We start from the raw sequence: 17,027 nt of genomic DNA on the forward strand, positions 1-17,027 counted from the left end.
CTTTTGTCTTCTCCCTTTCACACGGTGGGCATCTTCAGATGTACTGTTCACCTGCAGTGGCATTTTCAGAGTAACCAAATCTTTGTTCTCACCTTAAATCCTGCTGTCTGGAGGGGTTAATGCATGTGTGTTTGGAAAGCAATGTGTTTAATAATCAAATCCAGTGTTTTTGTTTTTGTTTTTGTTTTTTTTTCCCAAATCCAGTTTTGACCTGTGTGTTTTATTTGGTGAAGAACCGTGCATTTGGAGATTGACTTTCTCTGCATTTCAGTGGTGTAATAGTCTTAAAGCAAAGTACTTCAGTACACTGAGCCAATTTTAAACACATTATTTACATGACAGGCTGAAAAACAAATGAGGCATCATATATTCCTTTAATGTCCACCTAAGCAAACTATGGGTTATAGTCAGATTAAAGTCATCATTTACTGTATGTTAAGCATCATGCTATAGTCTTTTCATTTCCCTAGGTACTGTTGCACCCCTGTTTTATAGTGAAGAAAGTGAGGCACAAAGAGTGATGTAGTTAATCAGGATTCAAATCTAGCCCTAACTCTAGAGCCAGCAAACTTAATCACCATAATCTACTGCCTGACTGGAAAATTTGACACAGCTGGATTTTTCACCTCTGTCTGAACTTTAAGAACTAAGGAAATTTTCAGAGGAGAAATTTGTACTGTTTACAGCCAACCTCTGGCTTCCGTATCTTTTGAGTAATATGAAAGCCCAAATCACTTATTGCAGACATGTATACATTTTAGTTTTGAACATATATATCCATAAAACTTGAGAACAGACCAAGTCCTGGCCATCTGGCTGTATTGAGCTAAAAAGCTCTACCATAAACATGCTTCTTCTGTCTTTTTTTTCTAGGGGGATATCATGAAGAATATATTTATCCTTCAGGTCAGTGAGATCTAGACAGAATCTATGACATTCATCATTGTTTATAAAATTTCAAACTATAAAATAATGCTCACTTTTTACTTTGGCAATATCCTCTAGAACCAGACAATGAAACTTCAGGTGTTTATAGCACAACTGAATCTACAGCAAATTTGGTAGGTATTTAATAATAACAGCAAGCACTTATAGCTCCTACTGTGTATTAGGGCAGTGATCTAAGAATATATAAATAAATGTATTTAAATCAGAACAAACATATGAGGTAATGAGGGTACCATTCCCATTTTGTAGATGAAGAAATTTGAGACCCAGAAATTAAGTAACTCATCCAAGTTCACTCTCCCTTTCTGAAATCAATCTGTTTAGAGTTATTCCTAATATGTTTTGATACATAAGGAAGTTTAAACATTGGCAGTGAAGGTTTTTTAGAGGATTTTATTAGGACCTTTCTATCAGTAAGAAAGGGCCATAAATCTCAGTTACTTGATATAGGAAAACCTTGCTTCTTGTGTACATTCCATGTCCAGTAGAGGCCTACAGGAGTTCTCTGCTCAGGGACTCGGGCTTAATGGAAACTCTGTCCATGATCGCCATGGCGGGAAAGAAAAGGTAGTGAGTGGTGCACTGATCCGTACATCTTCCACCTGGAGATGACTTGTGTCACTTTCTTTTCCTTTTTTTTCATGGCGAGAACATATCCCACTAAAGAATCTAATTTCACTGTGCCTGGAAGTCAAAAAGTTGGCAATATTTTAACTGCACTAAGTTCTACAGCATTCAGTTCAGACTCCCTCCTACAGACAAAATACTTGCTTCCATGTCAGAGGAGGCATCCTGAGAATTCCATTCAGTGTAATTAAACTCAGTGCCCAGGGTTTCTGGAAAATGTGTCGTACTCTCTGTGTTGGGTCCAGATGTGGCTCTTCCTGATCTGGAAGCCTAAAACCAAAGATACAAAGTTATTTACCCCCTACAAACCCAATTGGGAGTGATGGAGCAGGGACTACAAAATTGCAGTAAAATTCTCACTCAGAGGGGAGAAATGGAGGAAACACAGTCACTTGCCTGTAGCAGTTCTGACATCATGATGGACACATTATGAAGGCCTCCAACCTGGGAACTGTTCCATAGAGGGGCCTGAGTTGCTTTCTGGGGCTCTTGGTTACTCTTAAGTCCCTTCCTTCCTTGGCCATGTTTGAAATAGGCATAGGCTTTGGAGAATAATCCTTTTTGGTAGCTGAGCAGCTTTCTTAGCCTGCTTTTTACTCATAGAAAATTCTCATAGAAATCCAAGGGTCATTTTATCTTAGTTGGATGGTTTTAGTTCTGCTCATGGTTTCTTTGGCTGTGTGATTAATTTATTATGCAGCTTCTCTGATTTTTATTATTTTCATGTGCCAATATGTCTACTGACAATTTCTTTTTAATAGTAGACACACTGCATAGATATGCTATAGTGCTTTTCTTTCTTATCGCTATGTTTCTCTCTATGTGATTGAAAGTACCATGAGCTTATCAGGCATTGATGGAAGAGCCCATACGTTTGGATGCATTTCCATGAGCCACTTTGTCCAGGTGCAGGTATTCACTGGGTATTGTGTATCATTAGCTGCACTCTTGCTTTGACATATCTTAATGCGATCAGATTTTAACAGTGATGTGATTTCTTGCTTCAAGGCCAAGTTTTAACTGCTCTATGCTGTTTAAAGCATGTATCAACTTCATCTTCTACAGTTTTGGGTAGAAGTAGTTATCTCTTCCATTAGGAGCTACAAGTTCATAATCTCCATCCCAAGTTAGGTTTCTCTTACAGCAATACCCTGGTTCTAGTTACCAGTTACTGTTTTAATCAGACTAGGTTAGACTGCAGTAACAAGTCCCCAAAATTTCAGCAACTTACCATGGGACGGTTGTTCTCGATAGTGTTACATGTCCAGCATAGGTCTTTGTTCATCATAGTCACTCAGGGACCCAGGCTGATGGAAACGAGCCATCACAATGATCTTGGTGCAGAGCTAAAGATAGGAAAATTGAATGCTGGCTTTTCATATTTTTGCTCCTATTTCATTGGCCAAACAAGTCGCATGGCCATACTTAACTTTAGATGAGGCCAGGAAGAGCAGCCTACCGTGTACCCACAAGGAGAACTGGAATATTTGTGAAGAACATGACTAACTACTCTATTCCCTAACTATGATTAATCTTAACTTTGGTAGCTTTAGGTAGTACATTTTTGTTTCTACAGTTTAGGCAATACAGCTTAGGAGGGTGAAGAAAACTGATAGGTAATTCTCTCCCTTAGTTTTCTCTTCACTTCCTTTGCCCCTTCTAGAGAAATAGTGTGTTTGCTCATTCTTCAGTTACTATTCTCATATCACATGCCATTTACACCATTTTTTTGAAATGGTCTCCCAACTGAAAAAGCAAGTAAAAATCTCACCATCAGACATGACAAGAGTAGATCCTTTCATTTCACTTGTCACATGTTCCTTTTTATTCTTAACTTACTTTATCATACATCCCATTAGCTTCCAATTTTTTCATGTTATGTTCCAATTCCACCCTTGGTCATAAAACCCATAGTAGTTTCTAAGTAATTTTCTCAAGGCATTCCGAGGTGAGAGGACAAATGCAGGACTTAAAGATTTCTAGGCACAGAGCCTTCTAAGAAACCATGAACATTTATTCCTACTTCTGATTTCCGTTTCCCTCTCTCATCTAAATCCTTCTCTAGAATTGTTTAGCATTTACACTGGGCATTCTGAACCAGGACTAAAGTTTTAGAAAAATGTGATCTTAAGTTCATGTTAAATTGGGCTCATATTTGCCACAGTCTGGTTCCCCTTGTTTCTGTGATTACTTTCCCTGATTCCCTCTGTGTTCTTATGATTATTACCAATTTTTGCTGCTAGTTTTTTGTTTGGTTATTTGTTTTGCTGTCATAACAATTTGTCATGCATAACTGTGAGCCTATTAAAATCATGTTTGCTTCTACAAAGACAAGGTCTTAAGCCAGAAGGAGTGGTGTTTGAATTACACTATATCCTGCTTAGATAGGATGCAGCTGAACAACCAATTATCCACCTTTATCCCAAGCTACATCTTTAGATGGAATGCTTTCTTTTAACAAAACTTGTTGGTCTACTGATTTTGAAGCTTTTAAAGCAAGAAAGGCCACTGAGGAAGTGTTCAAATTATAATTCACTGGTGTATTTTAGTATCTGCATTGGGACTAGAGTCAGTTATAGATAGGAAGTAGAGTAGTCACCCAAATCAAGCACTGCAGTGATACCTTTTGGAGTGTTATCTTAGTAGTCACTTCCAAATTTGAATACCTTCAGAACAAATCATCTTTATCGATTTTAGGAAATTTAAAAGCAAAGGAGATGTATTATTGATATGTTGTTTGGTTTCTTGATTTCCCTGTACTTAACCGTATTTCTGTATTCACTAAAGTCTCTTCAGGACAGAGGACCATGTTCTATGTCTCCTCAGGACACAGTTACCTCATACAGCTACCCTCAGGAGGTAATCTTTATAGTGTTATTAAATGGTCAGTTGCAGTGGTCTGAACAGAGGAAAATGATTTTCTCTTCACTCATCATACTTCAAAGAAGCTGCTTATATTCCTGTCTTAAGTAGTAGTATACCTTGTTGTGCCTTGCACAGTGATTGGTAAATTCAGTCAACAAACTGAGCATCTATTGTGTTTCAGACGCTGTTCTATGTGTTGGCATTAAGCTACTCAGTCATTCTACTCTGAACCTCTTATGTAATGAGTGAGTTAATATAAATCACCTGTCAAGTCAATGTCACAAATGTAAAGCTCTCCTGTAGAATGGGGAGTTGGCATCAAAAATTAGCTAAAACCATAAGAGTGAATAATGAATAACATCATCCTGGGAAAAGGAAGACGTTGAGAACACCTAGAATAGCGTCTGTGGATCACCAAATTTTAGAAGATGGGTAGAGAAGGAACAGCCAAGGATGGGGGGAAGGCAGAAGAATGTATTGTGGGAAGCCCAGGAAGAGACTGTTTCAAGAAGCAGTCGTGTCAGTTGTTCCCAAGAGGTCAAGCAACATAAGGTCTAACAAGAGTCTATTAGAATTTTTTGCCATGGGGAACCACTGGTGACTTTGAATACAGTTTCTGAGGACCAGAGCAGGTAGTAGCCACACTTCAGTGGGTTGTAAGGAAATGGAGACTGCAATGAGGACAATGTATTCAAGAAGAAGAGTCTGTTACCATTTATGGAACACCTCTGTGCATAGCCCTTTATTGGGTCCTGTGGCCTAATCAGAAACAGAATTTATAGTCTCACAAAGCTTTAAATATTCAAAAACATTTTCTGTTTTTAAAATTGTGTATACATTTCTGCATAATACGCAGGAAATGTACAGGTTAATGCCCGCTTGGGCAGAGGGGAACAAGGAAGATACCAGGTAGGGGCTGGAGGTAAATTTCATTGTTACACAATTTTATACTTGATTTTTTAATCATAGTAATATATTATCTTTTTAGAAAAATAATTGAAAAATGAAAGCTCACAAAGTAATCTGGGGTCTTCTAAAATAAGTAACTTAACCTGCCTAATAGAGTGTTTACATAAAGATTGACTTCTCCATGTTTTAGTTATCAAAATACTATTTCCTGAAATTTAGTATCAGAGAAGAGACTACTAATGTTTGAGAAACCAAACTTAGAATTCTAAACTTTCTTCCACACTTACAGGTGATGGTAAATTCTGCAGCAATTGCAACTTCCTGTGCCAATAATGTTCCAGCTCCAGTCTTATCTAACTGTGCAGCAGCTAATCAAGCTAGTAGTACTACTTCAGTTTCCTCACAGAATGCTATACAGCCTCTATATGTATCTTCACCTACACAAGGCAGGCCAGGTAGGTTGTTAGTGGTTCCTTACTTTGGAAGCCTCTTCTCCTATTCATGAATATGCACATACAGCAGTTCTAGTGATCAGATAGGATTACTTTAATTTCCAGGATTACATTTGTTTAACTTACTTAATAAAATATTTTCTATAATTAAGGAATCTATGAGATTTGAGAGAGCCAGGGTTTGTTTCTTTCTTTCTTTTTTTTTTAACAAATTTGTCTTTGATGTGATTTTGTAGCTGTCATTTTGCTACCCCTCTGGAAATTATTTATTTTATTTTTGCTTTTTATTGAATTTATTGGGATGACATTGGTTAACAAAATTATACGAGTTTCAAGTACACAATTCCATAGCACATCATCTGTACACTGTACTGTGTTTTCACCACCTCAAGTCAAGTCTCCTTCCATCACTATTTATCCCCCATACCCTGCTCTACCTCTCTATCCCACCCCAGCAGTCAGCACACTGTCGTCCTTTTCCATGAGTTCTTTCTCTATTTGTTTTCTCTTTTGCCCAACTCCTCCACCCTTAACCACCCACCACCCATGCCCACCCCCGACAGCTGTCAGCCTGTTCTCTTATCTATGAGTCTGTCTCTGTTTTGCTTGTTACTTCATTTTGTTCATTAGATTCCACATATGAGTGAAATCTGTCTTTCTCTGACTAGCTTATTTCACTTACTCACTGAAAATTTAAAGGACTGTATCACTTGCTCTCACTTCGAGTTAAGTTTTATTATACAGGAATTAAGATAGAGGTGTTTTCACACTTCACAGAATTAACTTCTGACAAATGGCTATAAAATATATTTCTATATATAATGAAGCATTTTTTCATGAATGTTATAAAGAATATAGGTGCTAGAATTTAAGAGATCTAGGTTAGAATCTTGGTTTTACAACTTAACTAGCTATGTAATTTGGACAGGTTATTGACCCTGTCTTATCTATGAGCTGATGGGTACTGATAGTACCAATTTATGAAGTGGTTGTGGAATCCCAATGAGATAATTTAATTAAAAATTCTCAGAACTCTGGAAAGGTGGTGACAACTATAGCATAGCTTTGGACAACAATAGCATAGCTTTTCAATCTGAGTCTCCAAATAAAAATGGAAACGGCAAAACCAAAACCCATGGACAATACTTAAAACGAAACTAGGTAACAAAAATGTAAGCAGGTGAGGACAAACCACCAGTTACAAGACCTGTGTGCCAATTTGGGAGGAAGGAGCAGCTAAGACTGGCAAGGGACGTGACCTGTCCGATACGAGGTGAGCGCTTTGGGTACATGCCTGCAGCAGTTCGACCCTAAGAACTCTCACAGCTGACCTTCCAGGTATCCCTTTTAGGGTAGTATTCTTCACTGGGCAGAAACTGCTGGGAGTGAAATAAAAAAAAAAAAATGATAAGGATAGGGCAAAGAACAGGTGCAGATTAAAGCTGAGGAGGAGAATAGAGCCATAGAATCTAGAAAGCAGTTATTTTTTTATGCCACATAAAAACAATTGCAAGGAGAGAGCCCTATGTCATTAGAAAAGGTTTCCTGTACTCCACCTCATTATAAATTTCCCAAAAAATAATTTCACATAGAAATGAACCCATGAAAAGCACCAAGATCAAATCCTATACAAAAATGTTTTAAGAAAATAACATCCTTATAGACAGTAAAAGCATGTCAGAAATGTGCTCACTAAAGAACTAAACATCCCTCACTGGTGCAGCTCAGTTGGATGGGTGTCATCCCATAAAGTGAAGGGTCACTGGTTTGATTCCCAGTCAGGGCATGTGCCGAGGTTGCAAGTTGGGTCCCTGGTCAGGGCATGTATGAGAGGCAACTGATCGATGTTTCTTTCCCTCCCTTCCCCTCTCTCCAAAAATAAATAAAATCTCTTAAAAAAAAAAGGAACTAAACAAACTAAACTAAAAGTAAACTAACAACTATTTCAGAATGAGCTGAAGACATTAATGTCTTATTCTTTAATGTCTTATTTTATTAACAACAATCAGGGTGAGTAGTGAGTTGGGGTTTTGCCCAGCGGAGGTAGCCGCGGCACCAGAGATGCAAGGTTTGGTGGGGCCTACCCTGTGTTCCGTGGGATGGCCACTCTGAGTCCCATAGAGTCTGCCCTCGCCAAGGCCTACGGCATTGGCATATAGAATATAAACCTCTTGAAAGGTTGTAGTAGCGGTAAAGAAGAAGACAATAAACGAACAGCCACCCATCTGAAATTGTAATTGGCTCACTAATAATCCCAGGACAAAGTTAAGAGATCAATCACAACTCAAGCCTAAGCCTCCCTTTCCTAAGACCACTACAAAGATGTTTGATACAGAGGCTTGGGTGAGTATGTTGCGGAATGGGCTGCAAAGGACGCATATGGCTTCCTTACGACAGTTATTTTGGCCTTTACTGTTACTGTCTCTAGCAAGTGCTGTACTGTCCTGGAAATTGGCCAAGATTATTGAGGCCAGGGAAAAGGAGCAAAACAAAAATATCCAGAAAATACTGCAAAAGCTAAATGACTAAAAAAGGATTGAAGGAATGCACAGGCTCTGCCACCGTAGAAAACTTATTTGGGAAATTATGCAGCTTTTGAAGGACCCTCTAGGATAGGGGTGTCAGACTCATTTTCACTGGGCGCCACATCAGCCTCGCGGTTGCCTTCAAAGGGCCGAATGTAATTTCAACTCCTTAACAGTTACGGAGTAGTTACACTTATACAGTCCTAAAATTATTTCGGCCCTTTGAAGGCAACCGTGAGGCTGATGTGGCCCCCGGTGAAAATGAGTTTGACACCCCTGCTCTAAGGTTTCTTTTCCGGATTTATGATTAGTAAATGAAGTCTGAGCACATGGAAAATTCATGTTAGTTGTGACCTCCACTGTACCAACTTTTAGGCTTTGGTATAAGAAGTCTGTTGACAGTTACTGTAAAATCTTTATAACTGACTTAGTAATTTGCCATTTTGCAGCTTATATCCTGAAATGTAATATCTTGTGGGGGAAAAAATGACTTTAGATTGTGAACTGTATTCAAATACTGGTTCAAAATGGTGTCCTGTTCTGGATGAAGGAAACTAAGAATGTAAAAATGGGAATTGTCCTGAGGTGAAAAGTGCACTTTGACTTAGATCCAGTATATTAATTACATCTTTTACCATTACCGCTTATGTCTTCGAACCATTTCTGGCTTTCTCAAAGCAAAATATTATTAATCAATGAGTACTTCAATTTTGTGCATTTTTCCTATTTTAGTCTTTTGACATACTGGTGATAATCAGATACTCTGCCTTTTTAAAATCTAATTTTATAAAAAATTCTCCTATCATCTTGACTATATAGAATACCAGCTATTGGATATAACAATTTCTGTATTATGAACACTGCCATTACATAGAGATAACTTGGTGAATAGAGTAACACTATGATTTAAAGCTTGCAATAAAAAAGCCAAACCTTGTAGTACTTTGGAACAGTTTGTTCTTACTTGTGCTAGATAGAAATGTGAAGTAGTTAAAATGCCTTACCTGATAATTTGCTGGTTATGTGGATACCACTTTTACTTTTTATTCCATTGTTTTGACTTGTAGTGATTTCCTATAATTTTTGATCAAACAAGTTCACACTGAAAATTAAAATTTCAAATTTATTTTAAGGAACTCTTAAAAAGAGTAAGTAAAAACAAGAGTAAGTCATTTCAAAAGTGGTAAAGAAAGGCTTAATATTTGGAAAAATTTTGTTTGACCTAGTAGTAATTGGGTGAAAAAGATAAATCGTCAAAATGAGAATGTGTTGTAATTAGAAATAAAAAACTAAAGGATATTTCCTTTAGTTAAGTATAACTGGAACTTTTTACTATGAAATACAGCTTTTCTAGATGATGCATGGTCCAATAATTTTACTTGTGTCAGTATTTAATAGCTCATTAACATTTTCTTCATCTCTGGTTATGCATTTTAAGCTATAGAAATTGTCTAAGAGCTTTAATTTAAAAATGAAACTAGATACTGAAATAAATTTGGTACTTTTTTTATTGGGAAAAAAGAATAAATCAGAATCAGAAAAACTCAGATGAGGTGTAGAACTTAAGAAAGCATTAGGAATGGAAGAAAGTCATTTCAATGAAGACTAAAGAACATGACTAAATGTATTTTATACAACAGAAAATGCTCTAAGGGAAAGACGTTAAGAAAGGGGGTATCTAAAGTGAAGAGAAAAAAGAAAGATTCAAAAGTGACATACTGAAGTGAGGTAAAGGAGATCAAATACTGACAGAACCCCCTGAAGAAGAAAACCAAAGTAAGGGAAAAGAATAAATATTAAAAACTATAATTCAGAAGACTTGCCCAAAATTAAAAAAGCTTTAAAGCTACCTACTGAAGTATTACCACTCTGCGTACATGAGACTGTTAACCTAGAACAACCAAAACCAGGATATTCTAGGAAAGTGACTGGACTTTAAATAAATAGAAAGTCCTTTGATTACCTATATATAAGAGTCTATGGAGTATAAAAGAAATAAAAAACTATCATGCTTTTACAGCAATGCTTCATGACAAGAAAATGTAATAACATTTAAGATAATGAAAGAATATGTGAACCAAAGATTTTTATATTCAACCAAACATTTTCAGGCCTAAAGATCAATATATAAGAATTGAGAGTATATTATTCACATGAGCCCTTCCTGAAGAACCTACTAAAGTTATGCCGTCAAGCAAGTTAATCACTAGTGACATGTGACTATTTAATATTAATTATAACTAAATAAAATAAACCTTCAGTTGCTCAGTCACACTAAAGTCATGCCTAGTGCTCAAAGTCACTTGTGGCTGGTGGCTACAGTATTGGAAAGCACAGATAGAGAATACCATATTTTGTTGTGTGTAGCACGCTCCCGTGTATAATGTGCACCCATATTTTTGTACATATACATGGGATTATTATACCCATGGTAATGTAATCATACCCATGTATAATGTACCCTTATTTTTCCCTCAAACATTTGGGCAAAAAAGTGTGCATTATACACAGCAAAATACGGTATTTGTCATCACAAGAAATTGTATTGGATGGACAACAGTGTATGAGAGAATGAATTGACTTTTAGACTAAAATAATTACAGACATCAACATAAGACCTGATGGTAAGCATTAAATATATATTTACCTGCAGAATTAAGACAAAACGAAGGCTGGGAGGTTGAGGCTATGTTTTGTAATGTCCCTATGTTTGGGCAATGTGGATATAACATAGCTATTTTTAAAAATGAGAGAATTGAGATAGCATGTACCAAGCATTTTTTTAATGCTCTCAATCACACTTCAAATCCTTTTATCTTGATACTCAGATTATTATTCCAAGACTGTAATGTCGTCTAAAACACATAAGTGAGTATTGGATATTCTAATTTTATCCCATGTTCTTACAAACCAGTAGTCTCAGTGTGGAAGAAAAGTAATACAGATGTGATAAAGTGGCTGAGTAAAAGCTTTTATGGTCTCAAGTTTGAACTGGAAGTATCAATATGAGCTTGAGGCATTTTATCTTTAATTATATTTGTATTTTACTTAGCTCTGTTCACTGAAAAGGCCTACAGTGAGTATCCTTAGGACTTAGTTTGTGGACTCGAAATAACATTTCTCAAAACAAACAAACAGGTTTGTGGAGAAATTGCTGATTCCAGGTCTGGAGGTCTGGGCAGGAAGTGTTCAGGTGAGCCTGGACCATCTCATGCCAGATAGCAAGGAAGCTATCAAAGACTACTTGATACTTTAATGAAACTTCCTAATGATACTTTAAAAATTGGTCACCTTAAAAGGATAAGAAACTATTTTATTTTCTTGAAAATTGGAAAATATAGAGTAGACGGATCGTTTATCCTTCGTTTCTTACATGAACTGTATTACTAGGAAACTAAATAGATGAGGGAAAATGTTTCTATATGTTAGTATTCTAACTAATCATTCAAAAAGAAGTGGTAGAATATAATCATTTTGCATTCATTACTGAATGGATGGGTATTAAACAGCAAGAGCTGCTACGATTGCAAAGACAGTAAGACATTACCCATATACGTGCCAAAGAAATTAATCCTGAGTTTGATCAAGCCCCCTGGATTGAGCTGCCTGTCTGCAGGAAATACAGAAGACCATGTTGAAATACACCATGAGTATACATTCAGTAAAATCAGACTATGGGAAACTCAACAGGTCTAATAAGGACCCAGATTCTTCCAAAGAAAAACTGAAAGAAAATGACAGGGATGGAGACAGGACCAATACATTGAAAAAAGATTCAAGACATCAACTTTAAAAAAGTGTCTGGGGATGCACATTTGGGTGACAAAACTCTTAAAAAGAAAACCACAGGAAGTAATTACTATGGAAGTCAGGGTAATGGTTAATTACGGTGGGAAGGAGAAGATGCGTAACTGGATGGGCAGCATGGAAGTTTGCTGGAGTATCTGGTTAAGTTTTATTTACTGACACGGATAATGCCTACCTTAAAATAATTCATTTATTTTCTGTATCTGTTTCACTTATAATTTAAAAATTAAATGCTTATTAGTACAGTGCCCGGAACAAAAACATGCAATAAATGTTAATTAATGACCATAGAAAATTTTCATTTTAAATGTTAATGTAGATCCTGGTTTTACTACTTTGGGAGTAACGGTAGGGGAAAGTTATAACTGTGTACTTCTAGCAAACATCTAAGCTTTAAAAAATCAAGTGACAGGTGAATCAAGCACTGTAATAGCCTCATTTATGTAGAATCATTGAACACTTACCCTTTAAATGCCAAGTTTGTGTTACATATAGGTATTTCTAAAAATGTTTACTGCCGTCATTTATTTTACTTTTTGTTCTTTGAGTTACATAAGAAATTCATCTATAACTCTACCAGGCCATGGCTGCTTTTTAGTTGCTCTTTATCTGTCCTCTAGATGAAACAACTTAGGTTTTCTATTGTTATTCATTTGACTGACTGGAAGTCTCATCCCATCCTCCTGTGAGTCACTTCCTATCTTCCAGGTAACTGTATGCCATGATTGCCTTTAATATGAGACTCCTCATAGGCATCACATCATGTTATAACTGCGTTTTGGTAACTGTTCTGAAGGCTTTTGCCAGGGCCAGGACTAGTGACGCACTTCCCCTAAAGACAGCTTCTGTGGGCCAGGCTTAGGGTGAGTTAAGGAAGGTATTCAGTCTTTTTTTATGGTTTTATTTTTTTTATTTTTTATTTTATGTGTATATATTTTTATTGTTGTTCAAGTACAATTGTCTCCATTTTCACCCCATCACACCCCAACCCCCCACCCCCACCTCCCACCCTCAAACGCACCCCCTTTGGGTTTGTCCATGTGTCCTTCATACATGTTCCTTGATGGCCCTTCCCCTATTATCCCCTGTTGTCTCTCTTCCCCCCTCCTCTCTGGTTACTGTCAAATTGTTCTTTATTTCGGTGTCTGTGATTGTATTTTGCTTGCCTGTTTGTTTTGTTGATTAGGTTCCACTTATAGGAGAGATTATATGGTATTTGTCTCTCACCACCTGGCTTATTTCACTTAGCATAATGCTCTCCAGTTCCATCCATGCTGTCCTGAAGGGTATGAGCTCCTTTCTTTCTGCTGCATAGTATTCCACTGTGTAAATGTACCACAGTTTTCTGATCCACTCATTTACTGATGGGCACTTAGGTTGCTTCCAGTACTTGGCTATTGTAAATTGTGCTGCTATGAACATTGGGGTGCACAGGTTCTTTTGGATTGGTGTTTCAGGATCCTTAGGGTATAATCCCAGCAGTGGATTTGCTGGGTCAAAACGCAGTTCCATGTTTAGTTTTTTGGGGAAATTCCATACTGTTTTCCAAAGTGGCTGCACCAGTCTGCATTCCCACCAACAGAGCACTAGGGTTCCCTTTTCTCCACAACCTCGCCAGCACTTGTTGTTTGTTATTGTTTATGGTGCCCATTCTGACCGGTGTGAAGTGGTATCTCATTGTGGTTTTAATTTGCATCTCTCTGATGGCTAGTGATGCTGAGCATCTTTTCATATGTCTCTGGGCCCGCTGTGTGTCCTCCTTGGACAAGTGTCTGTTCAGAATCTTTGCCCATGTTTTAATTGCATTGTCTTCCTGGAGTGAAGTCATGTGAGTTATTTATATATTTTGGAGACCAAACCCTTGTCTGAGGTCTTATTTGCAAATATGTTTTCCCATACTGTTGGTTCTCTTTTTATTTTAATATTGGTTTCTTTAGCCATGCACAAGCTTTTTATTTTGATGAGGTCCCATTTGTTTATTCTTTCCTTTATGTCCCTTGCTCTAGGAGATGTATTGGTGAATATATTACTGTGTAGAATGTCTGACGTTATGTCATGCAAGTACAGGCTGGTATCCTGTCTCTTAGAATTTTGATAATTTATTCATCATCGATTTTTTTTCCATTAATTTCGTGGCTGCTTAAATTTTGTACCTCACTGTACCTTATTCTTGGCCATGCCCTTTGATCTCTAAGGAAGCCAGGTCTTCTATGTACATTCACATTTTCTTTTAAAATGTCCTGAAGCAGACCGCACATACATAGACAGGGAGAAATAAGCATTTTAAGTGCATTATGTTGGTTTCTATTAATATTTTGGAAAAGTTTGTTTCCATTGTCCTGGAGCCATCCCATGAACTATGCCTATTAAGCTATAGAGCCCTATTAAGCCTGTGAATGAGATGCTCATACATCTCTAGAGGAACTGGAAATTATAAAACCGTTTTTTCTTATGAGGCTTATTGCAATATGCATTTGCAGGAAAGGTGAATTAAGACAAAGTAACCTCCAATTTTTTCTGCCCTTTATTCTTTCATGTCCATGAGTAGTTATTTACTGCTTCTATGTCTAGTAGTTGTTTTTTACCTACTGATCATAATTGTACTCCAGTATCTTTAGCTAAGTGAACTTACTCCATTAGCTTTTTTAAAAAATTAAATTTACTGGGGTAACATTGTTTGTTAATAATACATAAGTTTGAGGTATACAGTTATTGGGTTGGCCAAAAACTTCATTTAGTTTTATTCTATAAAATAAAAGACACATTTTTCATTTTCACCAAAAACTTTATTGATTTGGATATTTTGAGTATATCAGCTATCTCCTGCTATTCGCTTCTAATGAGTTAGAGGCCAGGAGTGCTGCTAAACATCTTCCAATGCATAAGATTTACTTGGTCAAAATGTCAATAATACCAAGAACCCCTTCACAAACCACTTTTGACATGTTTGATCAGTCACAGCACCTTCTCCATACACTGCACAAATCTTTTTTTGCATTTCAGTTTTGTTTTTACCATTCTTGAAATAATAAAGCATACTACGCCAAAAATGTGTATCTTCTTCCATTTTCAGTATTAAAATGGCTGCACAAAAATTCACCAATTTTGAGTTGTTTTTTTTTTTTTAAATGCACACTGATATGACAGGTGTCACAATACAATCTAACAAAATTGTTTCGAATGAAGTTAAAGACAGCTAAGCACTACTAGAGCTATCGTACAGGAAAAACTAAGTGAACTTTTTGTACAACCCAATACTTAAGCTATAATAAAATTGCATTTGTATTGGGTGAAGTAACAATGGTTACAGTGTAAGAACATTAAGTGTCTTTAGGTAACCTCATATAATGCTATCCTGCTATTAGTAACCTCCTCAAAAGTTAAGAGTTTTCACAACAGTACTTTTTTCTTCTTGTGACACTAACAGAAGTAGGTGGAAAAATCATTGGTGCTTCAAGCTCTCAAAAACTGAATCAGTTATTGCACAGAAAATACCTCAGAAAAGTCAGTGTTTAGGGAAGCTAGTCTAAAGAAGTATGTTATTTGTAAGTTGGTTAAGTCTGGAAGTTTTCCGGTTTCGAAATTCTACATAGGGATCAATTGGAAAATAATTTACATACAAATCAATATTAGTCTTTTCAAGTGGCAACAGTTTTGATAGTTTAGAAAATAAATAAAGTCAGCCAAGAGCCTAAGTTTCTGTGTGTGTGTGTGTGTGTGTGTGTGTGTGTGTGTTTTTTTCAAGATGCGTGGAAGGAAGTACTTGAATTTCTAAGTCTGCTAAAATGTTCAGTTAAATCTGAAGGGTTATTTCATTCATCTTTTGTAAGAAATTTAACAGACTTATATGGTTTACTGCATATATAGAGATACACTTATTATTATTAGGTTGGAAGCACATTTCCTTTTTATAGAAGAATGATAAAATAATATTTAAACATAATTATATTTGAATTTCTTATGTCAAAAACTGTGAAACTCCTAAGTGAGTATTGTTTTTAAACTATAGTAACAGTTATGGAAAGTTAAAGGGATAATGTATTTTATTTAGCTTGTTTGTTTTGCATTCTGTATGTTCTTAGAAATGGAAGTGTCGTGACTTAGAGTTTCCTGCTATTCCTTTGATGCTACAAAGTAGAAACCTTCAAAGATTACTTAAATCTGTAATCTGTGCCAATTAGTCTGTTTTATTAGCTTCTGCATCTTGTGATTTGACTAAGAGTTTCAGATGGCTGAAAACATCTTTAACTTTGTATTAAGCTAAGTAAAACTTTGGCTTTGATGATACATTATTTATGTACCTGCTCGCTGATGTTCAAAATCTTGGTAGTCCAAGCTCTGAAGCTTCCAGTTTTTAGTTCTAAATTCAAATAATTTGCTTAACTCAAAATAACCTGTAATGAACTAGTTTTCAACTGGCATGTCTAAGAGAATGTGGGGCAATTCATCTTCCAGGTTTTTGTTAAGTCAAACCATAAGAATTTGAGTCATTTGACCATGTTGGGGACAGAAAAGTAGTAGAAGATGAATTACTTACTTTTTGCATTGTTACTTTGTTTTGTTTCTTTTTTAGTGATTGTTTCGCCATCCTATCCATACTTCTCTGCTCCTGTGCCTGCTGTTGCTGCCTCTCTGCCACCACCACCACCTCCTCCTCCTCCTCCACCTCCTCCTCCTCCACCACCTCCTCCTCCTCTTCCTGCTGAGGTGGGAGAGGCTTCAAACTTACCCCCACCACCTCCACCTTACTCCTGTGATCCAAGTGGCAGTGATCTGCCTCAAGGTAAGTGGATTTTGAGTCTTGAGTGAGGATTATTTAGGTTTGGGATTTTAAAAAAAATTTAGAGCATATCTTTGGTTAGTCAATAGGAGTAGGGTGGAAGACCAAATGGAA

The 17,027-nt window shown here is 36.6% G+C and overlaps 1 protein-coding gene and 1 pseudogene across 1 annotated transcript in view; both read left to right on the forward strand.

Moving 5' to 3' along the window:
• The window catches only part of ALG13 (ALG13 UDP-N-acetylglucosaminyltransferase subunit), a 106,340-nt gene that overhangs the window by 69,980 nt on the left and 19,333 nt on the right, over positions 1-17,027 (forward strand). Inside the window, 5 exon segments of the mRNA XM_045194384.3 lie at positions 874-906; positions 1,006-1,061; positions 4,363-4,434; positions 5,639-5,804; positions 16,707-16,916. Of these exon segments, the coding sequence (XP_045050319.2) occupies positions 874-906; positions 1,006-1,061; positions 4,363-4,434; positions 5,639-5,804; positions 16,707-16,916 (537 nt within the window).
• Positions 8,124-8,341, forward strand: LOC112303549 (small integral membrane protein 15-like; annotated as a pseudogene).

Source organism: Desmodus rotundus, chromosome X (assembly GCF_022682495.2).
Source record: "Desmodus rotundus isolate HL8 chromosome X, HLdesRot8A.1, whole genome shotgun sequence".
NCBI lineage: Eukaryota > Metazoa > Chordata > Mammalia > Chiroptera > Phyllostomidae > Desmodus > Desmodus rotundus.